Source organism: Agelaius tricolor, unplaced genomic scaffold, assembly GCF_023055355.1.
Source record: "Agelaius tricolor isolate 1412-34295 unplaced genomic scaffold, bAgeTri1.0.p SCAF_2, whole genome shotgun sequence".
In the NCBI taxonomy this organism is placed as follows: Eukaryota; Metazoa; Chordata; class Aves; order Passeriformes; family Icteridae; genus Agelaius; species Agelaius tricolor.
The window spans coordinates 53,635,145-53,648,979 of NW_027269262.1; the positions used below are offsets into that span (position 1 = coordinate 53,635,145).

General features: G+C 38.7%; 1 protein-coding gene across 2 annotated transcripts in view; it reads left to right on the forward strand.

The window, feature by feature from the left end:
- The window catches only part of SPIDR (scaffold protein involved in DNA repair), a 196,708-nt gene that overhangs the window by 58,333 nt on the left and 124,540 nt on the right, over window positions 1-13,835 (forward strand). For both annotated transcript variants that reach the window (XR_011677433.1, XM_071419195.1), the window contains exon 7: window positions 3,026-3,126. Coding sequence is in view for 1 of the 2 variants with exons in the window: in XM_071419195.1 (XP_071275296.1) it covers window positions 3,026-3,126 (101 nt within the window). In the remaining variant the exon portion in view is untranslated. The remainder of the gene's footprint in view (window positions 1-3,025; window positions 3,127-13,835) is intronic.

The window sequence follows — 13,835 nt, forward strand, 5'->3', positions numbered from 1 at the left end:
CTCTGTATAGTTCACAGAACTATACAGACACAGTTCATGCACTAGTGTTTTACAGGGTGGGCACCTGTACTGTTTTGGAAGGAATGAATGGTTTTCAAATGCTGTTGTCAGCAAATCTGTTACCTTGTGTACCAGAAATCACCTTTTCCTTTGTTTTATATGTTTGAGCCTAAAAGGGGGTTGATCATTATGGGTTGTGGTGGTGTTTAACATCCTTTGTTTCTACCTTTTTAAAAGAAACAAACCATAAAGTACCAACTGTTGCTCTGGCCATACAAAGTCTTTCTGTGCCTGGCATGTCCTTGTACTGTGTTTTCTAATTTCATGATCTACGAAACAGTATAAAAACAACATTTCCAATGACCAGCTGAGAACCTCTCATAAATGCATTCTTAGTTATATTTTGTTTTCTGCAACCAAGCAGAGGCAAATTGCTTTATGATGTTTTCTGTTTAAACTATTTTTAACCACATTTGGAATGTGAATGGAAGGATGATGGTTAATAAATATCAGTGCACTTAGCACAGAGGGCTACTAAAGAAAGCCAGAATTTTACTTTTCTTATACCTTTGTGATAAGTGGTATCCTAATGCACTCATGGTCAGCAAATTAGTAATGAAATTGTGAGCATCAGTGGAACACTCCTGGTAGTCATATCAGGCCTGAAACAGGAATGATGTCTTGCTGTTGAGTGCAGTAGCCATGGAATCAGAAACTTGCTTTCTTTCCTTCATGCTACAGGGCATTCCTGCCATAGGTGTAACAGTTGTGAGCTTGCAGAAGAGTAGGAACTGATTGATTGGACACAACCGTAGCCCTGTTCAGGAAAAAAATGGGGAAATTAGGCTGTAAGCCAATAATAGCTGCTCTCTTCTGCAGGTACTTGGAAGGCTTTCTTGCACTTTGAACAAATAAAATACATTTCTCTGACTGGCATCTGTGGAGGGAATGAAGTAGGAGAACACTCATGTTGAACAGTTTTCTTTCAGCAAAACAAGTGTTTGAGCTACTAACTGTGTGGTGTATTGCTACAGCCCGACCACGGAGTGCAGATGCAGACTCATGCATGCAAGACTTTTAAACAAACAATCTGAAAATGCATTTTACTGCTGCATTTTTAAGCCTATCTACCAATTCCAGAATGGCTCATGTAGGCCACCAGCCAAGCTGGGTTACATCTGCATCTGAGAATGGTTCCCTGGTAAGAAGAGAAACTGGGTGGCCCATTTGTTGGAGTCTGTAGAACTGTTTGCCCACAAGTGTTGTGGTGTGGTAATGCTTCAATGCTCAAGTTTGATGGGAAATGTGGACAAACACAGTGTTATCAGCAGAGTAGTTTATCCTGTGTGTATGAAGTGTATGAAGTCTTGTGCTTGGCTGTGCTGCTCTTGGAACTAAAGCTTCCATTGCACTTCTGTATTAGCTGTCAGTCTTAAAGTCCTTGCTGAAACCAGGATTAAACAAGTTTGTTAAGCTTACTTGGAACTTCACTGGAGCCCAATATTTTCTAAACATTTTTGTTTATTTTCCTTCTAAATATAGCATGGTTCATAGCTTGTTAAGTGTGGGTTCATAGCTTGTTAATTCTGGGGTCTCTATTTTGAGGCTTTGGGGATTTTCTTCCTCTGAGTTCCTTTCCTCTCTGCCTGGCACCAGCCATAGAGATGTAGCAATGTAAACTGCAAAACTTCTATATGTCATTTTGACTTAAAATAAGGCTCTTGGTAGTTCAGAGTTCATTCTGTGATCTACTACTTAGATGTTTAGCCATTGCATCTGAAAATCCTTGTGATGATTATAATTTTGCAAAGGATATAGTTGTTCATTAAAAATTCAGCTGATACTCCTAACTACTTTTTATAAAATGTGTTGACTTGTCTGTAAATGAAATTTCTTAATAACTGGTAACTGAAGAGAGATTCATTTTATTTTTTTTACAACTCACCTGAAGTCCTGCTTAGCCTTTTTAGCTCCTTCTCAGTTTCCACAGGTGTGTGTCTTCCCAGTTTCACACTTATGATGTGAGCTTTACCAAGCTATTTGTCTTTTTTAACTAAGCCAAAAAATGTTCATCATGCATGCAAACAGTCATAAGGTGGTTGTATGTTATCTCTGTTGATTCCTTAACCAGTTTAACTCAAGGACACATTTCACCTTGGTAGAAGTCTTTATTAATATTTTCCATAGTACTTGCGGAGAAAATTTACACTGCAACAAAAGAATGAAGTAGGTCTTTATGCAAATAACTTCTTTGAAGCCAAAGAAAAATGCTCAAACACTCCCACAGTAGTCCAGAGCTCTTTGTAGTAGCCCAAAGACAGCTTCCAACACATACATCTTCTTGTTCTTAAAAGTGAGAAATTATGTCTTCTGGCTTTGAATCCAAGGGTAGGAATTGCTTTAGTGTTACCTTAAGTGTATTTGTGCTAGATGCCACTCCTCTGCTCCTCACCTTGGGAATGCTAAATTAATTTCGTCTTGGAGAGTGTTCAGACCACTGAAACTGCGCACTTGACCCAGCTTGTGAAGTGAATCATAGGGTCAAGTATGGGTAAAAGAATATTTTTGTGATCACTCCTTGCCAACAGACAAACAAATCTGTGAGGGAAAAGAAAACCCAACCTGTTATAACTAGTGGTTACACTGGTTTGTTTTGAATTTGCAACTGTCTCTGGTTTCTAATAGGATCTGTTCATAAGTGCAAGGGAAAGTTAGAAACCTCTTTTTACACTCCTCATACTGGAGACATGACTGAAAACATGAAGATTTTGAACACCCAGATACTGAAAATGTTTTGTTGCATGTATTGACCCTAGGTGTATGTTTTGTTGGGAGTAACTCCATTGGAAAGCTCAAAATTGGGAGAACTAATCTACAAAACATAGTTCTACTGTATGATTCTGTTTCTAAGGGTCAAAGCATACATACATATATATATATACATATACATCTGTCCTGTGGCTTGTCATTTGGCAAACCAAATACTGATTCCTGGCAAAGCTGAGCATTCCTTTATTCTCTGCAGAGGCGGCCTAGCTGAGAGGTTATGTTGGCTCCAGAACAGAGAAAGATCTGCCATTAGCTTCTGGAGGCATCAGTGTCTTTCAGATGATAAAATCCCCTCAGGTAAGACATAACACAATGCCACTGTGAAAGTATTATACCTACATGTATGTATCTATGGCCTATGTAGGGGGAAAAGTGAATTTTATATTATTTGCTGGTCTTTCCTGACTTGGGTTTAATGCTGTAGTGATGGTCGTCTGAGCATTTCTGGTAGATATGAAGGTTTCTAACAACTCAGTCATCATTTCAATGCATAAAGTAAAGGATATATTTTAAGTAGCTTCCATCTAAGTTCTTCACAGCTCCTTGATTTCCAGCATCACATGGAAAAATAGTGTTTTAGCAGGTAGTAGGACAATTCAAGTTTTAATTTATGGATGTTCAGATTTTTTTGGTGGCTTTTTTTCTTTATAATCAACCTTTCTTCTTGTTTCTTTTTACTTTGTGATCACTTCTTGACAACAAGCAAACAAACAAATGGATAAAAATTCATGGATAAGTGCTGAAATTATGAGTGGCACTAAGTGTGAACAAATAGTACACAACTATGAAATGAGTGTGAAGTGTAACTACAGTGTGCACATCAACAGTGGGAGTCATGCAAATTAGTTACTGTGACTGATAGCACCACTTTCAGTAGTGTTTCTTGAGAGCTAATGGATTCATAGATTTTAAGTATAAAGAAGTAGTTAAGTTTTTTAATCAGCTTCTGTGTGTGACTATAGTCTACAAAATGTCACATATTTATTCTGTATTAAGCCAACTGCTTGTTTTTGAGCATATATTAACTTGCATTTATTTTTCAGAAAGTCCTCTGGTCTTAATTTGAAAACACATGGATAAGTGAATCTAAGTGAATCTATCATTTACTTTGAGAGTTTGTCCCCAGTTCTACTCCCAAATTTTTAAAGGTCGTTTTTCTTCCAAATCTGAATTTGTCTGGCTTCAGTTCCCCTCTTTTGTTTCTTGTTTCTCCCTTAAAGAGCTCTTTAGTATGTGAAATTTTTCCTTTCTGGCACTTGCATAGCAAAACCTCTGCTGCCTCACAATTTTCATAAACTAAACAGACTGAGCTTTTTAAGGGTCTCTAAAGCATTTTTATCAGTGTTCAAGTGACTTTCATGGCTTTTTACTGTACCTCTCGAACTTTTCAGAAGGGTCTTAAGAACAAGGATAGCAATTCTATGTGTTCTTCATACAATACATAGCAACTCTCTGTGTTTAGTCTCATTAAAATCATTGGCCGGCTCCAGTTCACTTCTCAGCCTCCAGGATATTCAAGGCCTGTGAGAAGTGTTTGAGTCTAGTTTGGCTTTGGTCACAGCATGGTGCTGGAACTTCACCTGGAATCGATTGTCCAGTATGATTTTGGAACCTCTGCAGCTATTTTTTTCTGAGATGCTGTTTCCCACTCTCCAGCTACTCTTTCTGCTTCTTCTGCCTAAACACAGGGAAGTATTTGTGCCGTATCATGGCTGATTTTACTTAAGTGGTGCAGCTGACAAGGCAGTTCAGATCACTGTATAGCCAAAGCCTGTCCTCTTTTAGTCACAGATTTGCTTGAGTTTGTGGTATTCACACAGTTATGTCACTGATGAAACAATAGCATGAGTGTTTACTTGCGAGTCCTGCTGGAACTGCCGTTACTCAGTTGTAATTCTCCACTGGTAAAAAGTCTAACTGTAATTCACAAAGTTAGCTCTCAGGATTTAAATTTTTTTTTTGCATTCCACTCAAAGAGTGCATTACTCATAGTGAAAATGGTTGATTTTTCATAAGAAGGTTGTATGATTTAAGGTTACACCCAAAGTCTTGGCTAAAGCTTGGTCTGAGTTTCTCACTGGAGTTTTAGAGGGCTTGCATCCCTTGGCCATTGCATGCTCTGTGTTCAAAATGCCACCCATGCAGAATAGCATGTTGTATTTCTGACCTTAATTCCTTATTTTTCCAGCCACTTTGCCTAGATCTGATGTCAGGCTAGTTGGTCTCCAGTTATTGTAAGCCACTTTGTTTGCCCTTCCTGAACAGTAGCACAATATCATCATCCTTTCAGTCTTCTGGAATTTCACCACTATCTGAATACACTCTAGAAAGTGACATCAGGGAACCAGAGATGTCTTTAGCCAGCTCTTTCTAGAAATGCTATGCTGAAAATTGCACAGGCATGCTTACTTAAAACCATGAGAGGTTACTTCATCACTCTTATGTGGTGTGAGGACATCCTCTCACTGCTTCTCAAGTATGGAACAGAAATAGATATTGAACAGGCTTGCCTTTTTTAATAAAATGAAAACTTTAATGCACTTTGTAGTAACAGACCTCCAACATTGCTAATATTCTTTTTGTCCTAGTTTCACATGTGTCATTACAAAACCTTGTGTTTGGCTGCTCACCATTTTGTTAAACCAACTTCTAGGCTGAAATATTCCATGCTAAACATCTGCCCCTGGCTGAATTCCTTTCTTTGATTCTTCTTTTTTCTTTCAGAAAATGAGTCAGAATTCGTTAGCATTTTATGAGAAAAATGGCTATGGGAAAATACCTTGCTCTGTTCTTAAGTACATTTAAAGAATTCTGATGAGTGTCTTTAAGATGATTTAGTTTTGGCAGAAGATGAACTATTTCTGGGATATGCTTTTTCCATCATTTCAAAAAATGTACAAGAAGTCTTTAGGACAAACTACTGCAAGCATTTCATTTACCCTGCAAGCATTTGCTACAATTTCTGGAAAATGCTGAACGTGCCATAAATTTAGGAATAACTCCACAGCTTCAATTTCACTTCCAATTCTCAATCCTTATTCCAAAGTATGATGATTATAAAATAATCATTAAAATAGCTGTGATAATATTTTGGGGATACTTTTTCATCTAGAGCAAAATTTATTTTTGATAGTTGTATTCTTAGAACGGCCATAATGTTTTGTAACACCAAAATGAAATTGGTGTTTGGTTTGGAGAACATCAGTTGGAATGGTTGAAATTTTAGTAATGTAACTAGATAACCTTCTCTTTGCTTCTAGTCAGGAATGTGAAGTGTCAGCACAGCAAATGCATGCCACTTTCAGCTTTCATCTCTTTAGGTTCAAGTTAAGGCTGTCTCACTAATCTAAGAATCTTCTTGAATTTTGTTTCCCCTCTGTTTTGCCCAGTAACATTTCTAAGCCAGACTGTTTCCAGGACTGTTTCTGACTTCGGCACAGAGTTAGAGGAAAGAACTTTTCAAATAACAAACTCATTTGAGTCACTAAAGAATCCTGAAGATTAATGTGGAGGATTGAAGTAACTTAGTTGCTGGGAGAGCTGTCACGTCATTTTGGATATCCCATAGACATGCAGACCAGAAGTTCATTGCTAAAGCAGCAGGGAGCAATTTCAAATGAGATTGGTTTAAAGTCCTCCTTACGTATGAGATTTAAGGAAAAATGTTTCCAGAAGTTCCAGCTGTCACCCCTATTAGACATTTCAAATTGCAGAATTTTATGCCTTTATTTTGCTGTTGCTTACTTTTAGGTTGTATCCATGTCCATATTACTCAAAACCCCCTCATTTTTGGCTTTGTTTTTTTAAAAAAATTCTGTCTGTTACCTCCCTGACCCCTTTCTGTAAGTAACCATTGTGGTTTGGCTGCCTCTTGGTCACTGGGATGAATCACTGCCCAGAAGAGAGCACCTCCTTTCAGAGAGCACGCACTTTCTGGTGTTTGTGCAGTGCGCAGGGTCTCACTTTGGCTGACTCATTCTGCAGAGTAGAAGAAACCTTTGTGCTTTCTCAGATTTTGACAATTTTGGGCCACAGTCACATTCTGCAGCTGGTCCCTGTGTTGGGATAGGCACTCACTAAGGATATGGGTTTCTGCAAGGTGAATCCCACTTCTGTAAATCAAGGTAGCCATACCAGGCAGAGTTCTGAAGGGAGGGAAGACCAGAGTTTGCCCGTGCTCCACAGCATTGTCTGGATGCTTTCTGTGGTTCAGCTCTAACAGAGGCAAATGTTACAAATTGCCGCAAATCCAAAATTTTTTGTTCTTCACAAGATGTAAGAGGAGGGCTGAGGTGCAGGCCATGTAACAGCTAGTCTCTGATCAGCCAAGCTGGTGGTTCGAGGGTACTCTCTGCAAGGGCTTGTAGACCATTTGCGAGCTTTTTTCTGTATGCAGTGCTGCAACTTCCCCATGAAGTTTCCTGTTTGGGCAAAGAGGAGATCTGGACAGCTGAAAGACAGAGAGAAAAAAAAAACCAAACCCACAACAAAAACCCAAACCTTTTTCCTGTCAACATCTGCTGGAAGAAAAAATAGTGGTTTTCTGAGTTACATTCAGACAACCTTCCTGTCTATAGGAGGGGACACTAATAATATTTAAAGCAAACTCGTGTAGATTCCTACTGTAACTTCTGAAATTCTGCTTTTCTACACATCCTACCTTCCATTGGTTTTGTTTGTCTTGCAGCTCTCATCAAAGCAGTTCTTTACCTTAAATGCAGAAGCATTTTATTCTCTAGCATTTATAATCTGATGCAAGATTTGATATTTGTTGATCCAAGGTTAAGATTCATGATTATGTTACAACCAAATTTGAGTATTAAACTGACAATAAAACAAAACCGTTGATCTTTCCTTCCAAACTGCTCCTTTCTCTCAGGGAAAAGTGACCTTCAAGGGGCAACAAATTTTCAGTTTACTGAGGCAAATGGAATGTATGCATGAGGGGAGGAGGGTGAAGCCCTGGAGATGAGGACAGGGTTTCATGTCACACATTTTCAGGAAGGCTGAAAGGGTTACAGAAGAGGATATAAACAATTTCTCCCTCTTTTCCAGTTTCATTGACTAGTTAAGATGATGGGAAGAAATTATTTTAGCAGCTCGAATGCCAAGAAATTTGTAGTTGATGAAGAAAACATGGGTAGCCCTTAACAGGGTTTCCTTTACTGTGTAAAATTCTTCTAAAAAGACAGAAATCTGAGATTTGCTAGTTGTTGCTTATTTCTTAGTTCTTGATAGTTTGTTTTATTACTTAAGAGTTAATACTATAAATTAGAGACATGGCAAGTGGCCAATTTTTTTTTCCTAGCCAACTGTCTGAACTTGTTACAGCATTGGAAAGGAAAAAATCAAAAGTAAACTTGTCTTCTTCAAGCAAGAATTCTTTGTATTGTTTTTGTTTTCCTATGAGAAACAATAATGACATGCATAGTCACTTTAAGTAGCTTACATATGTTCTTATAAAGAATTTGTAGTGTTTAAAGCATGACCAAATGCAGCAGACTTTTAAAAATTTATATAAATGTGGCAAGAAGCCATCATGCCTATGAGAGACTTAGTGTGTTTCTGAGAAAAATCTTCTTGAATGGCTTCAGAAATTACCAGCCCAGGAAGAATAACAACATGTATAGATCAGAACAGCAACCAGATGATTTTGTACAGGCTGTGAAAACCTTGAAACCCAGACCTGGTTTTCAGCATTGACTTTGAATTACAAGGGTCTGCTTGGTATCTACCTGCTTGCTGAGTTTGTTATGCCTGCACCTGCAAGTTATACATGAGGGAGGAGGAAGAACAATAATGGGATGCCAAGCAAAATAATGTTTTGGTTTTGATTTGTGCCTGTAATTTGACATTTTATACTTTTTACGCTTAAGAATGAAAGTAAAACTTTGTGGCTTGAACCAGAAAGTGCTTGGCTATTCTTCCACTGCAGATAGTATGTGATGTCCCAGGAGAGTGTCTAGTAACTGCAGTTTTGGAACCACATTTGACAATTAGAAGTTAAATTATGTTGGGATGAAATAATGCCTTTGAAAAACAACTGAGTGAGACACATTTGGAAGAGTGTTGCTAGTTTGTTTTATTAAACAAAGCATGAAGTGGAATTTTCTTTGTTTCCTTTATAATTCCATAATATGTATTTGACCTATTCATCTGAACCAAAGGCAAAGAGTGACTTCATTCTTTGTGCAGTGAGTACTATTCCCGACCTTAATTGCCCACAATTCTTTGTACTTTCAGTGGGAAAGTTTATTTTAGAAAAGCTTTTACCTAAGATTAGTAGAAATTTGACTTGTGTGTATCACGTGTATTTTGCATACTGCATATTTCTAAAGAATTTCCCAGTTAGGAGAAAGTATAACTTAACTTCTCAACCACGTATTTAGAAACGTCAGGTACAGTAAAAATTTGCTTCTAAACTGCAGTTCATGTATACTATTTGTTTGATAGTTCTTTGAGCAAAAGTAACAGTAATTCATTTTTTTTTAAAGTATCTGTCCTTTCCCTATATCATTCAGATATCACTAAGATAAATAATTGTTACTGTTTAGCTGATAAGAACAAGTTGCCTTCACTATTTTTGCACAAAACATGTATTTGTTAGCAGTTTTTCAAATACTAATGTGGCTTCAAGCAAGCTCATCTTCCTCCCTTGTGTGTTCTCAGGAGTTTGTAATGGCTTTATTCAGAAAGCTCTACTTGCATAAGGGTAATTTTTAAATTTATTTAAAAGGAAGGTGGTGAAATAGTCTTCCTTTTGCCTCTTGTCGTGCTTGCTTGGTCTTTTTTATCCATGTGACTTGTGGCTGAGGAGTTTTATTTTGTCAGTCTTGCTTTTCATGATAGTTTATACTTGTAGGTATGCATATGGTCCTTATTACTATAGACTTTTTATTATCACAATAGTAATAATTTCCAATCCATTCTTCTTCATGCTTGGATATAAGTTGGTTTTTTTTTCTGTAATGCTCAGTGGAGCAGAGCCATTCACTGCTTGGCATTTTCCTATGCTTCAGTTTTCTTTTGTGTTTCTAAGTGGTCTGTGTTGTTGTAATTCACTATTCTCTGCATTGGTACTGTGGCCTTTATGAACTGATTTCTGCCTTGTGTGATGTGATTGTTACATTCAGTTAGGTTCAGATGGGCACATCATATCCTTCAGCCCTCGGGGTGAGATGCGTTCTTACCACGTGGCAAGACTTAAATTTTCAGGAAGAGTGGAAAATTGAAAAATTCAGGAGTACCTGCTGTCATAGACTAAACTTGGCTTTGTTTTGCTCTTGTTGGTATGGTGGTGTTACTGTTGCTTCTGTTGGTCTGATCTGCATGGAGGTGCACTGCCTATCCCAGCTGACACGTTCAAACCATGCAGAATTCAGTTTACGGTCCTGAAACTCTTTGTCTCACTCTGTAGGTCTTGTAAAGATTGCTCTGCTGCTGAGGAGTTCTATTAACCAGCTCTAAAGAGAATTTCTTCCCTTTGAGAACTTTCCATTTAAGGCTACAAGTGCTTTTTTGGAACACTTGAACGGTAGCATTTTAGCAAAATTCATTGGAGTGAGGTGAAACTGCGTGCAGTCTTACTGATATTGACATTTGATACATTTCCATACATCAGGCACCATGGATCCTCTCCTTGCAGTGTGTTCAGCTTCCTGTCACTGTGTCACTAGAGAAACATAAAATATGTGGCTCCCAAGAGATCATAATTTCTATATTTTCCTCCTCATTTGTCTTCCTTATTGGTAGTTACAGAGTTATTAAAACAAACTTTAGAGTTGTATTTCAGGCACTGAAGCCAGAATGTCTGAACATTTGTTTTTTTTAATTGTGCTCCTCAATGTTTTTTTCATTCTCTTGTCTCCAAACTGGTTTTTAGTTGTTGAGAGTCAAAGCAGGCTGGCTTTCTTCTTAGCCTCGCTCCTAGGCTGCCCTTGGCATGGCCAGTGCATCATCTGTGACCATGTACATTCAGTGTTGATGTGGCTTAAATACATGTGTCTGCTCTGAAGCCACTGTGTTAGGTCTGAAGATTAGGGGCATTCAGTCTGCCAGAGACTGTAGAGTCATCTGAAGTCTTCAAAGGGCTCAAGAACTCAGGGTCTGTGAGCTCCAAAGGAATGGGGAGCTTTCTTTTGCCCTTCCCCCCAGTCCCCTTTTTTTTCCCCCTTCTTTTTGTTTCTTTGTAACCCTTCTGGAATTCAGAGTAAATGCAGAACATCTGCAAAGTGGTGCATCAAAATATATTTTGATGTCATGGTGTATGGCATGGTACATGGCTGAAGGGCAGCATCTCCCTGTGTACTAAAGTAATAAACAAAAATGAAAATAAGTACCCAAGGAAACTGATGCATTCAGTGTGAAATTTGTTTGTTCATCTCCCAGGCACTGGAATTATCTTTGAGCTACTTCATGTCTGGGTTGCAAATTGGAGTGAGAAACCAACATCCCAGAGGACACCTGAAATTAAATAATTAACTGTGTATGTCAGAGCAGATCTCTTAGGTGGTTAAACCAAAGTGCCTCTAGCTTAGGATCCTGTTTCTGCCAGTGACAAGAGCTATCAAAATGCATAGAAAAAATGATAAAATGGCTAACACTTGATGATGTTTTCCCAAAATACTCTCCCAAATACCTCCCACAGATCTCTGACTCAGGGACTTTGTAAACCAGAATTACTGTCTGTGTTCTTAGTATTTCTAAGTAAGTTTTTCTCCTACCAAAAAGTTACTGGTTGTTTTTTTTGTTGTATGAACCCGTGCATACAACATAGACCTGTTGTGATCACACTATTATGGATCATCAGGCTTTTTTGGAAATTATGCCCAAGATCATTGCCAGGTTTGCTCCATTACTACTTTTGCTTGAAAAGACCTTTTCCTGTGATTTCAAAGGTTCTGCTAATAGTAGCAGTGAGAGGTTGATGTTCCATTTGCCCAGGTTTGGATCAGGATTTCTTCATCTTTGTCAGAGCTTCTTGTTTCTTGTCTGGGAGGTGAGGGAGGTTCTTACCAATCACAGCAAGGCTTCACCAAAGATGCTTCCCTGCTTAAATGGCTCATTCCTCCCACCAGTCAGTGTCTCTCATGGATTTCGCTCCTTCTGGACCACTTGCAAAGTGTGAAGGAACTTATTTGTTTGATCGTGGTCCATCTAGCAATGGTTTCTGTCTGTTGCTTTTCAGAGGGTGGCATTTATCACAGTGATGTTCCACAAAGGCTGATGTAACTAATCTAGCTCCTAACTGATACCTGATTTTTCTTGTACACTGTCCTTTCTGTGACCAATGTGTTGATTCAGTAGTAGCCAGCATGTAACTGCATGTCTTTGTGAAGATTTCTCTTCCTATGGAAAATTCTGTGAGAAGTGAGGGAGCATTACAGGCCTTGGTGGCTGATCCTCTCCTTTCAGATGGTGTTCTTTAGAGAGCACATGTTGTACATCTCAAATACCTCTGCAAAATTCATACTCAGCCAGATCAGTGCCTTTCTGGTTTTCTTTGTGGCACCTTAAGCCTTGTGTATCAGTGATTGAATACATGCCCCTGGGATGAATAAACTCTGTTTTTACTCATGGGGCCAGATATTTCAAATGATCCTTGTGTCAGTGGATGTTTTCTCTGACTTTCTAGCTGACTCTGTGAAGGCTGTGGAGAGATGCTGGAAGGGGCAGCTGTCCCTGTTAGGCTGTGTTCCAGGACCAGTGAGCTGCAGCAGCACTGTGTCACTGGAGCTCAGAGCACCCTGGGCTTTGCTGAGAAATGCACCTGTGTGTCACACTGGTCAGGCTGCTCTGGGTTTCCATCTTTATCTCCCCCAAGCATTTCACTTTGCAGAGGCCTCTGGAACCAGAGTGAATATTTGGAGAAGGTCCTTCACAGAAAGTGTGGTTGATCACTGGAACAGGCTCCTCATAGCACCAAGCCTCTCATTTCAAGGAACATTTGTTGTATGATTTAGTGTTAGGTCTTCCTGTGAGGAGCAGGGAGTTGGACTTGAGGATCCTTATGGGTCCCTTTCAACTCTAGATCTTCTATGATTCTTTAAGAGCTTTGTCAAACCGTCCTCAAATTGCTGATTGCTGCTTCATGGAAGATTTCTAAATGCATCCAGGCAGCTGTATGCTCACTCCCAGTGAGTGTGAGAGTGTGTACGTGTCTTTCAGTGGGCGAATAAAGGTTACCTTGAAATAAGTAAACTGAAGTGGCTTTGCAGTTGGCTGAATTAGCTCATTAATTCTTCTAGAAGCTAACCCTGAAGAAATCCATGAGTATTCTGGGCAGTAGAATGGGAAATGAAGAAATTTGCAGTGTAGGAATGGGCACAATTGCAACACATTATTGATTGCACCATTTAAAATGCACACAATTGTAAGGTATTATTCCTTATTTAAGATTACTAGGTATTGCTATGAAACATGCACATGTCTGCTTCTGAATTTCTTGAGCTTTAATTCTGCTTTGTAAATGCAAGTAAGTGAATGATAACTTCAGCAAGCAAGTGGGAATTTATGTAAGTTATCCAAGGGTGAAGGAGAACAATGCAAAACCCTAAAGTGAGCTTTTCACATGGATGAACAAACAAGTAAACTCTGGAAACCGTAGAATTTGCAGTGATCCAGCCTGTCTCCTCACCCACAAATTTGCCCTTCAGTGTGCAGCCACATATGTTTGATTTATTTTTGATTGACATAACAATACAAGAGCCAAATGTATTAAAACCAAAGCTACATTCTGAAATTTGGTGTTTCATCATGTGCCAGCAATCCAAAGTGCTTTTCCATGTTGTTCAAGAGAACACTATCATCAGCAGTAATAATAATTTCAGAGTAATTAAACTAAACTATCTCTGTGCATCTAAATAAACAAATAGATTGTGGTTCTGTAGAATGTGCGTGTGTGCCAAGTGTGAGATTTGGCTACTGGTCGAAATTGAGATGCTTTTAGTGCAGAAGCATTCTGCTTCATTTAGAATCAGCTCCCAGTGTTTCCACCAACTTTAGAC